Source organism: Haliotis cracherodii, unplaced genomic scaffold (assembly GCF_022045235.1).
Source record: "Haliotis cracherodii isolate W230 unplaced genomic scaffold, xgHalCrac1.p SCAF_25, whole genome shotgun sequence".
In the NCBI taxonomy this organism is placed as follows: Eukaryota; Metazoa; Mollusca; class Gastropoda; order Lepetellida; family Haliotidae; genus Haliotis; species Haliotis cracherodii.
This window is the reverse complement of record NW_027266281.1, coordinates 1,947,348-1,961,813: the sequence shown is the minus strand read 5'-3', so window position 1 is coordinate 1,961,813 and position 14,466 is coordinate 1,947,348. Positions and strand designations below refer to the sequence as shown.

General features: G+C 45.2%; 1 protein-coding gene across 1 annotated transcript; it reads right to left on the bottom strand.

Moving 5' to 3' along the window:
* Nucleotides 1-12,744: 12,744 nt before the first annotated feature.
* On the bottom strand, nucleotides 12,745-13,872 carry LOC139472601 (uncharacterized). Its single transcript, XM_071255063.1, has one exon. The coding sequence runs from the start codon at nucleotides 13,870-13,872 to the stop codon at nucleotides 12,745-12,747; it is 1,128 nt and encodes a 375-aa protein (XP_071111164.1).
* Between the last annotated feature and the right edge of the window lie 594 nt (nucleotides 13,873-14,466).

Sequence of the window (14,466 nt, the reverse complement as noted above, 5' to 3'; positions counted from 1 at the left end):
ACGAGATTAGGACCGTGCAACAACCGCAGCCTGATGCCACAGCAATCCTCATCTGGTGGTTGTAATAGCATCAGTCATACCTCCATACCAGCATCACAGGCAGTAACACGTTGATAGATACTATTTTGCACATGGCTGTGTCTTCAATACAATTACCGAGACACATAACCCTGACTGTATTAGAAGTCTTTGATGTAGAGGTTTGCGCGAAATTGTCTCCCTCGGTCAGTGGATTTGTTGTAGGTGGTGGTCGATGGGTTGTGTGTGTGACTAGGTGGTGGAATGAAGGCGGTCGGTGGGTTGAATGTGTACATGTGCGTATACGTGTATGTATGTGTGTGTGTGTGCGTGCGCGTGTGTGTGTGTGTTGATTGTGTGTGCGTGTGCGTGTGTGTGTGTGTGTTGATTTTGTGTGTGTGCGTGCGTGCGTGCGTGCGTGCGCGTATGTGTGTATTTTTGATGATGTGTGTGTGTGCGCGCGCGCGCGTGTGTGTGCCTGTGTGTGTGAGTGTGTGTGTGTGTGTGTGTGTGTGTGTGTGTGTGTGTGTGCGTGTGTGTGGTATAAAGGGTGAGTGAGTGAGTGAGCTTGGTTTTACGCAGCTTATAGCAATATTCCAGCAATATCACGGCGGGGGACACCAGGAATGGGCTTCACACATTGTACCCATGTCAGGAATCGAACCCGGGTCATCAGCGTGACGAGCGAACGCCTTAACCACCCCTGTGGAATGAAGGGAGTAGGGGGTTGTGGGTGGGAGAAACGAAGGGGGTCGAAGGGTTAAATGTGTGGATGTATGTGAGTGAGTGTGCGTGAGTGAGTGACAGAGTGAGTGAGTGAGTGAGTGACTGAGTGAGTGAGTCAGTCAGTCAGTCTGTATGTGTTGTGAGTGTAAACGACGTGAGTGAGTGAGTTTAAATGAGTGAGGTGAGTGAGTGAGTGAGTGAGTGACAGAGTGAGTGAGTCAGTCAGTCAGTCTGTATGTGTGTGAGTGTAACGAGTGAGTGAGTGAGTTTAAATGAGTGAGTGAGTGAGTGAGTGAGTGAGTGAGTGACAGAGTGAGTGAGTGAGTGATTATAAGTCTTGCTTGATAGTTGTGTGGCTTAAAAAGGGTGAGCCTTCTCATTGAAATATTGCTTTTGTAGTAATGTTTTTTTCCTTTTGCATAGTCTGTGAATTTGATGCAGTAATGAAAGGGAGTAGATAAAAAAACGACAAGTATGGAAAATAACAGTATTCTAATCTGTATCTCTAAGATGCATCGCTAAAACATCAATGGCGCCGACTGCAATTTATCCTGCGATAAAGTATACTTTTTGAGTTACGTGATAATGAGCTGACGTCATGAGCGCTGTTGAAATGTTCTTCCCAGTGATCTAACGTTTCCTTGGTAACAGCGTCCTTTCATTGCTGTCAAGCAATCCACATCAGATATCGGTGAAAGAATATTATTACCTGGAATAAAATATGTCAATATGATGTTAACCATCTCACAATGCCACGGGGTTTTCCCAAACATAATCAAACCACTGCAACAGCAGACACACAATTGTCCGAGGCGGGCGTTGGTGCCCCGGGATGACAATGTCTGTTTTTGGACACAAGCATGAGCACTACAGGAGGAGTTTCACAACCACATGTACACCAGCTGCTTAGTGTCTGATTGTCTACACTATAATGCAGATTAACAAACTGTCGCGTTTCCTTCACCACGTTCGTCCCACGACGACGTCATATCACGCCCCAGACCGTCGATTCACGTCGGTTACGGTGTCATGTAACGTAACCAACTCGGCGAGCATTCTATTTCAGTGGCAGTTTCTGTAGAGTGCTGTCTGAGAGAGAGAGAGAGAGAGAGAGAGAGAGAGAGAGAGAGAGAGAGAGAGAGAGAGAGAGAGAGAGAGAGAGAATAATGTTTATTATAGTGTCACATGTTATATAAACTTCATACTAAAACACGTACATGAACAATAAAATATAACATCCGACCAGGTATGGCCTACGAGGCACTAGACATTAAAGCAAATTATAACGTCATGATCTGGATAAGGTTAAATAAGATATATACCAACACAATGTTTGAAATTAAGGTTGGGTTATGAACACGCACGCTCGCACGCACACACACATAAAAAACGCCAAGTTACTTATAAAGTCACGCAGGCAATCACACAAAAACACGTGGATACCCACACTATACCACGCACACACACACACACACACGCACACACACATACCATACCACGCACGCACACACACACACACACACACACACACACACACACACACACACACAACACACACACACACACACACACACACACACACACACACACACACATACCATACGTACATTATACCACACACACGCACACACACTCACTCACGCCCCCCCCCCCCCCCCACACACACACACTCACGCCCCCCCCCCCCCCCCCCCACACACACACACACATACACGTACACATACACCATACGTACATCATACCCCCTCCCCCCACCCCCCCCCCCCCCCCCCCCCCCACACACACACAGACACTCCCCACACGCACCAACAACACACACCATACGTACATTATACGCCACACACATACACACACACATCCAACACACCTGTGGAATGTTTCCAGTGATTAAACTGAAGCAAATTAATATGAGAACATAAATTTGAATCATACTTATAACTGCATGGGGATCTGAACAGAAAATAAACTGTGACTTATTTAACCGTAATCGACTCATTTTAGGGATGGTTTATTATGTTTTAAACGCATACATTTTCTCATAGCGGATGGGTGTAGGCAATAAGGCGGAACAGCCCTCAGTCAGCCCTGTGGATTTTCAATTTACAGCTCCATGTATTGTAGATTTTATTTTAAACCCGCCTCAAATAAACCATAAGATCAATCATAAACTTGGCAAGCGTCGTCATGTTTTACCTATAATAATTCGGCCATAACAACACTTTTCTTCATTTTGGGAAGAGCAAGCTTTATTTCTTAATTTCACCAGGGCCGCTCTGATTTTGGAGTTTGACAGTCGTATCGCTTAGATCAGTTTGTGGAACGAGGCTTTAATACATTTTTTTATGATTTGTATAAATTGGAAAAGCAGCTTTCCGGTGTAGCAATCAAATCATGCTTGCTTTATATTAACAGGGATTAATGAAGAGCTGGAATTTGATACCTTTTGGATGGTTTCCAGGATTTGTCTGCTAAACAGCACCTTCCGCGGCGCTCGGCTTGTTTCGTTGCTCGACAAACACTCGGGGGATTCCATAGTGCGTACGTGACTTCGGCACGTGATTATAACACAACAAATAGCCTAATTGTTAAAGTGTTTCATCGAAGACCCGTGTTTCATTTCCAAAATGGGTACAATGTGCGAAGCCCTTACCTGCTCAGACGTCATGTTGCTGGAATATTTCTAAATACAGTAAACTACATTTATAACACGCTTATAACGAACTTACGGATATAACGTACTTATTTTTAGTCCCGACCATTTGTTGTATATATGCTGTATGTATGCATATAACGAACTACGGTTTTTACGAACTAAAATTAGTGGTCCCCTCGAGTTCGTTATGACCGTAGTCTACTGTATGGTGGAACTAGATACACTCACCACAGTTTTAACATTAATTTGAGATTTCCTCCCACGAAATACCATCTTCCCGAGGCAAGGGAGTTAACTGACTATAAAAAGTCCCGTTTCCACCCTTGTCGGGCTAGGCTGGAGTTTCATGGTTCGATCGTAGCGCCATCAGTAGCTATTACGAGTTATGCCCCTTCTATGTCCCTCCTATATTGACCAATCGGATTCCACCTCACATTTCACTTATATTTACTTCAAACATCATGTCGAGTGGGTGAATATGGTTTTACGCCGTTGTTAGCAATTTTCCAGCAATATCACGGCGGGGGACACCATGTCGGGAATCGAACCCGTGTCTTCGGCGTGACGAGCGAACGCTTTAACCACTAGGCTACCCGACCGCCCCCCCAAACAACGTTGCGGCGCCTAGTCACGACGTTCTGATCGATAATCAAGATCTATATTGTAATCGAACGGGCCTTACTTTGCGAAATGTACGAAATCAGGTGAGCAGCTAGATTAGAAACATGAAAAGATTTGGAAACTGTCTGTTGACGACATGTTCACTGTACTCATACTTTGCAAATCCTGCAATCCACCGAAATCTGTAGGGTTCTTTACGAACCGAATGTCGATTTCGTTCACACGATTTTCATTGGACTATGCACAGACTCGTAAATCCAGCCGGGAGCACGGGTGGTCCAGTCGTCTTAGGCGCCGCGATTCGCTGTGCAGAGTTGCGTTCCTTGGACACGCCAGAATCCTATGATTGTGGGTTCGAATCTTGGTTCGCTCCGATTATGTTTCAAGGTTTGTCAGCACCATACCCGTGCTCGTGGGTTTCACCGAAGTGGTAAACGTCTGAGACCTGCATCACTTCGGTCTTTCCTCCCACATTAAGCTGACACGCCGTGACAAAAACTGGAATACTGTTAAAAGCGGCGTTAAACCAGCCACTAGTCCAGCCAAAAGATAACTCAATGATTGCAGCCTGACTGAGTGGAAACTGGATTTATAGAGTCAGTTAATTCCCTTGCCTCGGGAAGATGACGATATACCGACATGCCAAGATATAACTAATATACTATTAAAAAAAGCATTGAGCACATATCTAGCAACTGAGTTTTGAGGGAGCGTCATACTTTGGTTTGTAGAGTTGCGTCCCTTGGTTGTGTCGGGATGTATTGGACACGGGGTTGAGTTAACATTTTGCCGGTTTAAAGGATTAAAAGTCACCCAGTCAATCACTCACTCACTCACTCACTCACTCACTCACTCACTCACTCACTAACTCACCCACCCACCCACCCACTCACTCACTCACTCACTCACTCACTCACTCACTCACTTGGGCGTGAAAGGCAAAGTAGTGGTATGACAGAATCACTGAAGCACTGAGATGACAACAGGTTGTGGTGAACAAATCATCCCATTTCATGCCATGGATCAGATACCTACTTGACACATGCATGTATGGCGGCGGTCCGTAAATAATCAAGTCTGGACCAGACCATGCAGTGATTTACATCATGAGCATCGATCTACGCAATTGGGGATACGATGACGTGCATCAACCAAGTCAGCGAGTCTGACCACCCAATCCTGTTAGTCGCTTCTTACGACAAGCATAGTCGCCTTTTAAGCATTGCTGAAGATCTATTCTACCCCGGAACCTCAAGGGTCGAGCAGTGAAGTGGAATGTCATCCAGGACGAAACAAGCGTGTAGGGTTTGTATATTACACTTCCTTTAAATATCGCGAATGGGTATCTCTTTGAGTGCTTTAAGTGTCCATTTTCTCAGATCAGAATCTAGCCAAAATCCAAACAATATGGCGCCGCATCTGCCATGTATTTCAGTAACACAGCACCGCTTTAATTCAATCTGATATTCCTTCCTTTACAAACATGCTGACATCTTGTCAATACACAATTTCCTTAACGGGAAGTTATTGCAGTATGGTTTAGACGCACTCACTAGCAGGAAATGTAACGATAGATGTAATCGAACATATTTATGTCCAAACGAAAAAGATCGATTGAATATTTCATACGTATTTTTTTGGCTAAATTGGAACTGGTACTGAATTGAAACTCAGACAGGCCGATGAAGAGTCGTACATGGTCAAACTTAAGTAATGTTTGATCTGCTATATAGAGTCAAACAGTGAGGGAAGTTTGGTTTTACACAGGGATAAGCGCTGTCCATCCCAAACCCAAAGTTGGTACTAGCATTTTCTCGCTGGACAGTAACACATGTGGTTTCAGCCGAGGTCATGAAGGTGATTTCGGCAAGTTTTTAGCCCGTTTACTAAATATTTTGAACTTAATCGAACATATGTCATGAACCGTAGGACGATAATCGTTATAGTATTTATATACGACGCTCAGTGTAAGGTTCGATATTTTTATCCTTAATTTTGATGTCATGTGGCGCGATAGCCGAAAACTATGTGCTTTTCAGTGTGAAAACGACATTATTAATTCATTCTAGAGTTCTCTTGTGTCAAAGAGTGCATTAATGTATGACTTACGTTTGAAGTTTGTTTGTTTGTTGTTTAACGCCTCACTCCGCAACATACGAGCTGTAAATAATGGAGTCTTGACCAGATAATCCTGTGATTGACATCATGAGTATCTATCAACGCAATTGGGATACAATGACATGCATCATTCAAGTCAGCAAGCCCGACAACCCGAATCCCGTTAGTCGCCTCTTATGATAAGCATAGTCGCCGTTTACGGCAAGCATGAGTTGCTAAAGAATATATCCTAGCACGGAAGTTCACGGGTCTTTTGAGTGAAGAATATATTCTGAGATATTAATCAAAACAAAAACTGTACGAGTTATTATAATATTTACTTTATTAACAATTGTAATTATTTATTACGTTAACTTCAACTTCCACACACTTCAGCTATTATTAGTCAGTTTTCAAAGCGACGTATGTCATTAATTAGAAAACGGAGTCGGTGGGGTAGCATCGTGATTGAAGCGTTCGCTCGTCACGCCGAGGACCCGGGTTCGATTCCCCTCTTACGTCTAGCTTAGTCTTCTCCTACGTCAAGCATAGTCTTCTCTTACGTCAAGCATAGTCACTTCTTACGTCAAGCATAGTCTTCTCTTACGTCAAGCATAGTCACTTCTTAACACAAGCATAGTCTTCTCTTACGTCAAGCATAGTCACTTCTTACCACAAGCATAGTCTTCTCTTACGACAAGCATAGTCCTCTCTTACGACAAGCATAGTCTTCTCTTACGACAAGCATAGTCTTCTCTTACGTCAAGCATAGTCTTCTCTTACGTCAAGCATAGTCACTTCTTACGACAAGCATAGTCTTTTCTTACGTCAAGCATAGTCTTCTCTTACGTCAAGCATAGTCACTTCTTACGACAAGCATAGTCACTTTTTACATTTTGTTTGTCTGTTGTTTAATGTCGCACTCAGCAATATTCCGGCTATATCATGAACATCGATCAACGCAATTGGGATCGATGACATGCATCAACCAAGTCAGCGAGCCTGACCACCCGATCCTGTTAATCGCCTCTTACAACAAGCATAGTCACCTTTTACAGCAAGTAAGGGTTGCTGAAGACATATTGTACCCCGGATCTTCACGGGCTCATGTATAGGTATATAAACATTGATTGTTTGGGAAAGTGACAGATAAACAACCCCTTGATTGCTAAACAAGATAAGTGAGGGTTGGGTGATCGGAATTAGTTTAACCTTACCTTCAACCGATTTTAATTTTTCACGATTTTTAGTTTGATGTGGACCGACGTCATGCTAGACATACACCTATGGTGAAAACAGGAGAACGGATATGTTGATGTCATACGAAGACTCATTATCAGATCCAGCATGGGATTCGAACCAAGGATCACGCCTAGGGGGACGCAACTCTGTACAACAAGTGAGTATGGTTTTACGCCGCTTTTAGCAATATTCCAGCAATATCACGGCGGGGACACCAGAAATGAGCTTCACACATTGTACCCATGTCGAGAATCGAACCCGGGTTTTCGGCGAACGCTTTAACCACGCTTTAACCACTAGGCTCACCGACCGCCCCTCTCGGCCCCTCTCGACCGTTGTCCGATTCAACTCCCTTTTTAACTGAACAATTAACTTGACTTTGCATGTATTTGTGACGGGTAGCACCGGTAGGGCAGAATACGTTGAACACCTGGTATCATCACCATTCGATAGTTATTCATAAACACATGCTTATGATATTTTCGGAATTGTACAATCGACTCTTATTTCTTATGAACGCGGAAGGGGTTTTGTCGCTTTAATTAAAATTTGAAATAACAGTCTGCCAGACCCAGGTTTGCCTGTGAGTTGTAATATCCTCTTACATCAACCTTAAGCTGACATCAGCACTGACGCAATTCAACACCACTGCATGGGGCTCACAGATCGGAAACACCCATTGCCTGATTGGAAAACCGACGAAAATTTGACAAAATATGATTGATTGAAAGGTTTGTGTGTGATTCGGTTGATGAATATTAACGTACATGTGACAGTTTAGTAAGAGTACACGTGGTACGGCTTTAGAACTGTACTTGACGTTATTAACAAACGAAAATAATGATTTGATCGCTGATATTAATTATCTATTGATTTAACCCGTTTGTTGACACCTTAGTCAATCAGACTTTAGGCCCCGAAAAAAATATTCTTGTTTGTCGTGACTGTTACAGTTTGACCTTTTTATTCATCGTCTTAAGGAGGTAAAAATGTATTAAAGTAAACTTGATTGTAATGTTCCACCTTCCCTCGTGTGGACTCTCCACCTGTGGCACGGGGTGCTAAAACTCAGAATTCGGTCGAATACCGAGTTCATAGGGTACTTTGTTGACAGTGAGTGAATCGGGTTTGATACCGCTTTAAACAGGCGTGTCAGTGATGCAGGTCTAAAACGTTTACCACTTTGGTGAAACCAGCGAGAAAATATATGGTGCTGACAAACCACGAAACAGAATCGGGACGAACCGGGATTCAAACCCACAATCATAGGTTCTGGCGTGTCCAAGTGACGCCACTTTGCCACCCGTGCTCCCGGCTTTTAATGTGCCCAATGTACGTAACGCAGTATATCAAATTGCGGTGCGCTGCTTTGACAGTATTTTAAATTAAATAAAATATATTATTGGCGGGAACAAGTTTAGGGGAGGGCTAGGGATGTATTAAACACACTTTATCGATCTGCATTTACTAGAACGTTTTTGGGTAGAGAGATATTGATGCAGAATAAGACTGGAATCAGGAAAACATCAGATGCTGATGAATCGGGATGTACATGCTTGAAGACTGCTCGGTACTTTCCATCCCTGTGTCCATAAGGACCTCTATCACGTCCAACTGGCTGTCACTAATACACAAACGGCCTTAACAGACCAAATACACTGAATGAACTACTTTAACAATGTACTGCATAGACCAATTCACTTTGTTATGGCCCATAGTTGAAAGTTAGTCTGGCTTAGAACTTTTTGACCAGACCTCGAATGGCTTTTACATTACGTTTTCGTATCTCCTTTCACACCGGTGTTTGGTTGGCGGATGCTACCGGTAGAGCGGGACATGCTTTTGCTGTTCGTGGACAACCGCTGTCATTTATGATTATTTAATATAATTTATACCACTATTTGCCTTGTCCGTTATAGCGTTATGGCGTTAAAGTGTTATGGGGTTATAGCGTGTTATAGCGTTATGGCGTTATAGCTTTATGGCGTTATAGCGTTATGGCCTTATAGCATTCCGGCGTTATGGCGTTATAGCGTTGTGACGTTAAAGCGTTATGGCGTTATGGCGTTATAGCGTTATAGCGTTAAGGCGTTATGGCGTTATAGCGTTGTGGCGTTATAGCGTTGTGGCGTTAAAGCGTTATGGCGTTATAGCGGGTTATAGCGTTATGGCGTTATAGCGTTGTGGCGTTAAAGCGTTATGGCGTTATAGCGGATTATAGCGTTATGGCGTTATAGCGTTATGGCGTTATGGCGTTATAGCTTTATGGCGTTATAGCGTTGTAGCGTGTTATGGCGTTATGGCGTTGACGTTCCGAACACATCGAATGTAAAACACCTGAGAATAACCATGTTACATTTGAGGAGAATTGATGTGGTACTTTGTTGAATTAATAATATTCTGCTATTTTCAGAACTTGCATTTAATACTTTTCATCGAGTGCGTCCGTGCGTGAGTGAGCGTGTGCGTGCTTGCTTGCGTAAGTGAGTGAGTATTCAAGTTATATCAGGGCGTGTCACGTAATGTTGGAGAAAACCCCTATGTGATGCAGGTCTCAAACGTTTACAAAGTTTACCATGGGTATGGTGCATGTCGGGATTCGAACCCACGATCATACGTTCCTGCAAGCCTAAAGGACGTAACTATACACAGTGACTTCCGGCGCCAAAGGTAACCTGGTCACCCGTGTCCCTCACTTTGTGAAGCTCCCGGGGGGGTGTATTCTCAAAACATTGCTTTAATTTAAACCCCGAACGTGACGAATGCAAACGTTTGTCTCAACATATTGAGGTATACATACCAGAATCTCCATTTTTGTATTCAATCGGAGTTACGGAGCTGAATGGATTTCAGGTGATACATGCGGAAACAGGACCTGTTTTAGCACTTCCGGTCAAAACTCTATTATTAATAAAAAATACCACGTCCTTCAATGTATATTTATATCTGCCACGTTTTTAATCGAAGCATATTTGTTGTTTTAATGTTTGGCTAAATTTGTCAGCCATCGCCAACAACTGAAGGGGTGATAGAAATCCGGCTGGGGTCCATGCAGGTAGAAAAAGTACTGGAAGTCCCCATGGTCCCTAGCATGGGGATCTACATGTACCTTCAGTTGGTGGCGATCTATAGCCTGTTTTTTATATTGTGTTGTAAAATGCTGATATATTTTTACATGCTTACCAACTAGTTTTACGTAAATCTCTGATATTCTAGTTATTATACTGTCTATCGTCGACAGAGTTTTATACAGTTTAAATATATTTTGTTAAATTCAAATTTTGTGTCGTCACGATAATGCTGAAATTTTGCCGAAGTGACGTTAAACTTTAACTCACTCTATTAAACAGCCCAAGCATGTAAAGAATGGATATTCCTGCTGCGTAAAACAACATTAATTCCTCACCCAAACACGAAACATCATCTCTACTCGCTCACTATAAGCTAGACTGTCCGTCTCCTTATGTATATCAAATATGATTTGTCATTACACGATAGACGCGAAAAGATCTGCCTCGTATTACGCCAACACTGAAGACCTTTAAGGTAATATCAGCAATTGAACAGTGGTGTTATCGTACCATAAGCTCCTCAGAGTCTCTATAATCGAATCAATCATCTCCCTGTGGGAATAGCACAATTTACAGCATACACTGTACTTGATAGATATTCTTCACATGAAAGTGCCATCAATACACTTTGCGACTCATGTAACCCTGATTCTATTACGAGAAGACTTTGATGTGTAAAGCTGGCGTGAAATTGTCTGTGACGACGTACAGAATTACGTATAGTTGATGGCTTCTGTGATTAAATAGCTCTCATGGTGCAGTCAGACACTAACATTTACGGAAGTCCACTTCAGAACGTTTGGAGATTGGGTCATGTAACTAAAATAGGTAGGGGACGCTGAGGTGGCAAATCGATGTGTAGGTACAACCATGGATAAATATAGGCTGTTGATAGGAAGTTATTTGTAAATATGCCAGAATATCGGGATTTTCATGGTCTAAGGGATTAATATTGGCCGGGTCTCAGGCCTAATAAGCATTCTTGGTTTCCATGCACACTGTTTCCATGATCCACGGGCGTCACCAATGTTCAGGTGAAATGGGGTTTAACATCGCGCCCAAGATTATTGCACTTATATAGCGACGTGCATGCACGTGTGTGTGGCTGCTTGTACTAGTCCAGACTGATGCCGATGTATAGTGCTAGCCCACGGAGATACCATGCCGCACTTTAACATGAATACCCCACTCAGACACAGTATACTCCGAGCCGACCAGTCCTTGTTCTAGCCCCTTAATGCCGAGCGCCAGTCAGGGTAACAGCAAGTACATTTTTTTAACGTCTTTTGGTATGACAGGGCCGGGGATCGAACCCCGGACCTTCCGCTCTCCAGGCGGACGCTCTACCACTAGACCACGGAGGCGGTCGTTTCACCAGTGATGCATGTTTGTATAAACTACGATAAAAACAAGCTCATGATAATTTTTGTCCATTCTACGATTCCGACTGCATCCTAATCATGAATTTATGATTCACTATCATATAGTGATGATATCAGGCGAAACGGTGAACGTATCCCGCCCCACAAAGGCAAGTCACCTGCATCACTTCGGGCTCTACTCCCTCGTCAAGCCGACCCACCTTATCGATGTATACAGGATATTTCATGTGTCGAGTGAAGTATCATGTTTCTCTCATCGAGTGACGGGGGGGGGGCGTGATATTTCACGAGACACATAAATATCCTATTTATGATATAGTTTTTGAGTAGTTGTCTCCGGATTATTTCACTACAGATACATAACCGTGAAACGTAGACGTTGATTCCCCTACTTTACGCACAGGGACGACCCCGGAGATACCTTCTCTGACATCAGAAGCGCAGCGATGAGTTCGGTTTAACGCCCAGGCGTACAAGAGTTCGAGCTCAGACATACGCGAGGTGAGTTAAGCTCGAGCTCCGACATACAGGAGGTGAGCGGAGTTGGCGCTCAGACATACAGGAAATGAGGGGAGATCCAGCTCTGACATACAGGAGGTGAGGGGAGATCCATCTCAGACATACAGGAGGTGCGGGGAGATCAAGCTCAGACATACAGGAGGTGCGGGGAGATCCATCTCTGACATACAGGAGGTGAGGGGAGATCCAGCTCTGACATACAGGAGATGAGGGGAGATCCAGCTCTGACATACAGGAGATGAGGGGAGATCCAGCTCAGACATACAGGAGGTGAGGGGAGATCCAGCTCAGACATACAGGAGGTGAGCGGAGTTTGTGCTCTGACATACAGGAGGTGAGCGGAGTTGGCGCTCAGACTTACAGGAGGTGAGGGGAGATCCAGCTCCGACATACAGGAGGTGAGGGGAGATCCGGCTCAGACATACAGGAGGTGAGGGGAGATCCAGCTCAGACATACAGGAGGTGAGGGGAGATCCAGCTCAGACATACAGGAGGTGAGCGGAGTTCGGGCTCTAACATACAGGAGGTGAGGGGAGATCCAGCTCTGACATACAGGAAGTGAGCGGAGATCCAGCTCTGACATACAGGAGGTGAGGGGAGATCGAGCTCCGACATACAGGTGGTGAGGGGAGATCCAGCTCAGACATACGGGAGGTGAGGGGAGATCCAGCTCCGACATACAGGAGGTGAGGGGAGATCCAGCTCCGACATACAGGAGGTGAGGGGAGATCGAGCTCTGACATACAGAAGGTGAGGGGAGATCGAGCTTTGACATACAGGAGGTGAGGGGAGATCCAGCTCCGACATACAGGAGGTGAGGGGAGATCCAGCTCCGACATACAGGAGGTGAGGGGAGATCCAGCTCCGACATACAGGAGGTGAGGGGAGATCGAGCTCTGACATACAGAAGGTGAGGGGAGATCGAGCTTTGACATACAGGAGGTGAGGGGAGATCCAGCTCCGACATACAGGAGGTGAGGGGAGATCCAGCTCCGACATACAGGAGGTGAGGGGAGATCCAGCTCCGACATACAGGAGGTGAGGGGAGATCGAGCTCTGACATACAGAAGGTGAGGGGAGATCGAGCTTTGACATACAGGAGGTGAGGGGAGATCCAGCTCCGACATACAGGAGGTGAGGGGAGAACGAGCTCAGACATACAGGAGGTGAGGGGAGATCGAGCTTTGACATACAGGAGGTGAGGGGAGATCCAGCTCCGACATACAGGAGGTGAGGGGAGATCCAGCTCCGACATACAGGAGGTGAGGGGAGATCGAGCTCTGACATACAGGAGGTGAGGGGAGATCCAGCTCTGACATACAGGAGGTGAGGGGAGATCGAGCTCTGACATACAGGAGGTGAGGGGAGATCGAGCTCTGACATACAGGAGGTGAGCGGAGATCGAGCTCTGACATACAGGAGGTGAGGGGAGATCCAGCTCAGACATACAGGAGGTGAGGGGAGATCGAGCTCTGACATACAGGAGGTGCGGGGAGATCCAGCTCTGACATACAGGAGGTGAGGGGAGATCCAGCTCAGACATACAGGAGGTGCGGGGAGATCCAGCTCAGACATACAGGAGGTGAGCGGAGTTCCAGCTCTGACATACAGGAAGTGAGTGGAGTTCGACCTCTGACATACAGGAGGTGAGCGGAGTTCGAGCTCTAACATACAGGAAGTGAGCGGAGATCCAGCTCTTACATACAGGAGGTGAGGGGAGATCCAGCAAAGACATACAGGAGGTGAGGGGAGATCCAGCTCAGACATACGGGAGGTGAGGGGAGATCGAGCTCTGACATACAGGAGGTGAGGGGAGATCGAGCTCTGACATACATGAGGTGAGGGGAGATCCAGCTCTGACATACAGGAGGTGAGCGGAGATCCAGCTCAGACATACAGGAGGTGAGGGGAGATCGAGCTTTGACATACAGGAGGTGAGGGGAGATCCAGCTCAGACATACAGGAGGTGAGGGGAGATCCAGCTCTGACATACAGGAGGTGAGGGGAGATCGAGCTCTGACATACAGGAGGTGAGGGGAGATCCAGCTCTGACATACAGGAGGTGAGGGGAGATCCAGCTCAGACATACAGGAGGTGAGGGGAGTTCCAGCTCTGACATACAGGAGGTGCGGGGAGA

Bases quoted from the DNA above. Each gene is read 5' to 3' on its own strand.
- LOC139472601 (XM_071255063.1), bottom strand. From the start codon at position 13,872: ATGTCTGAGCTGGATCTCCCCTCACCTCCTGTATGTCAGAGCTGGATC.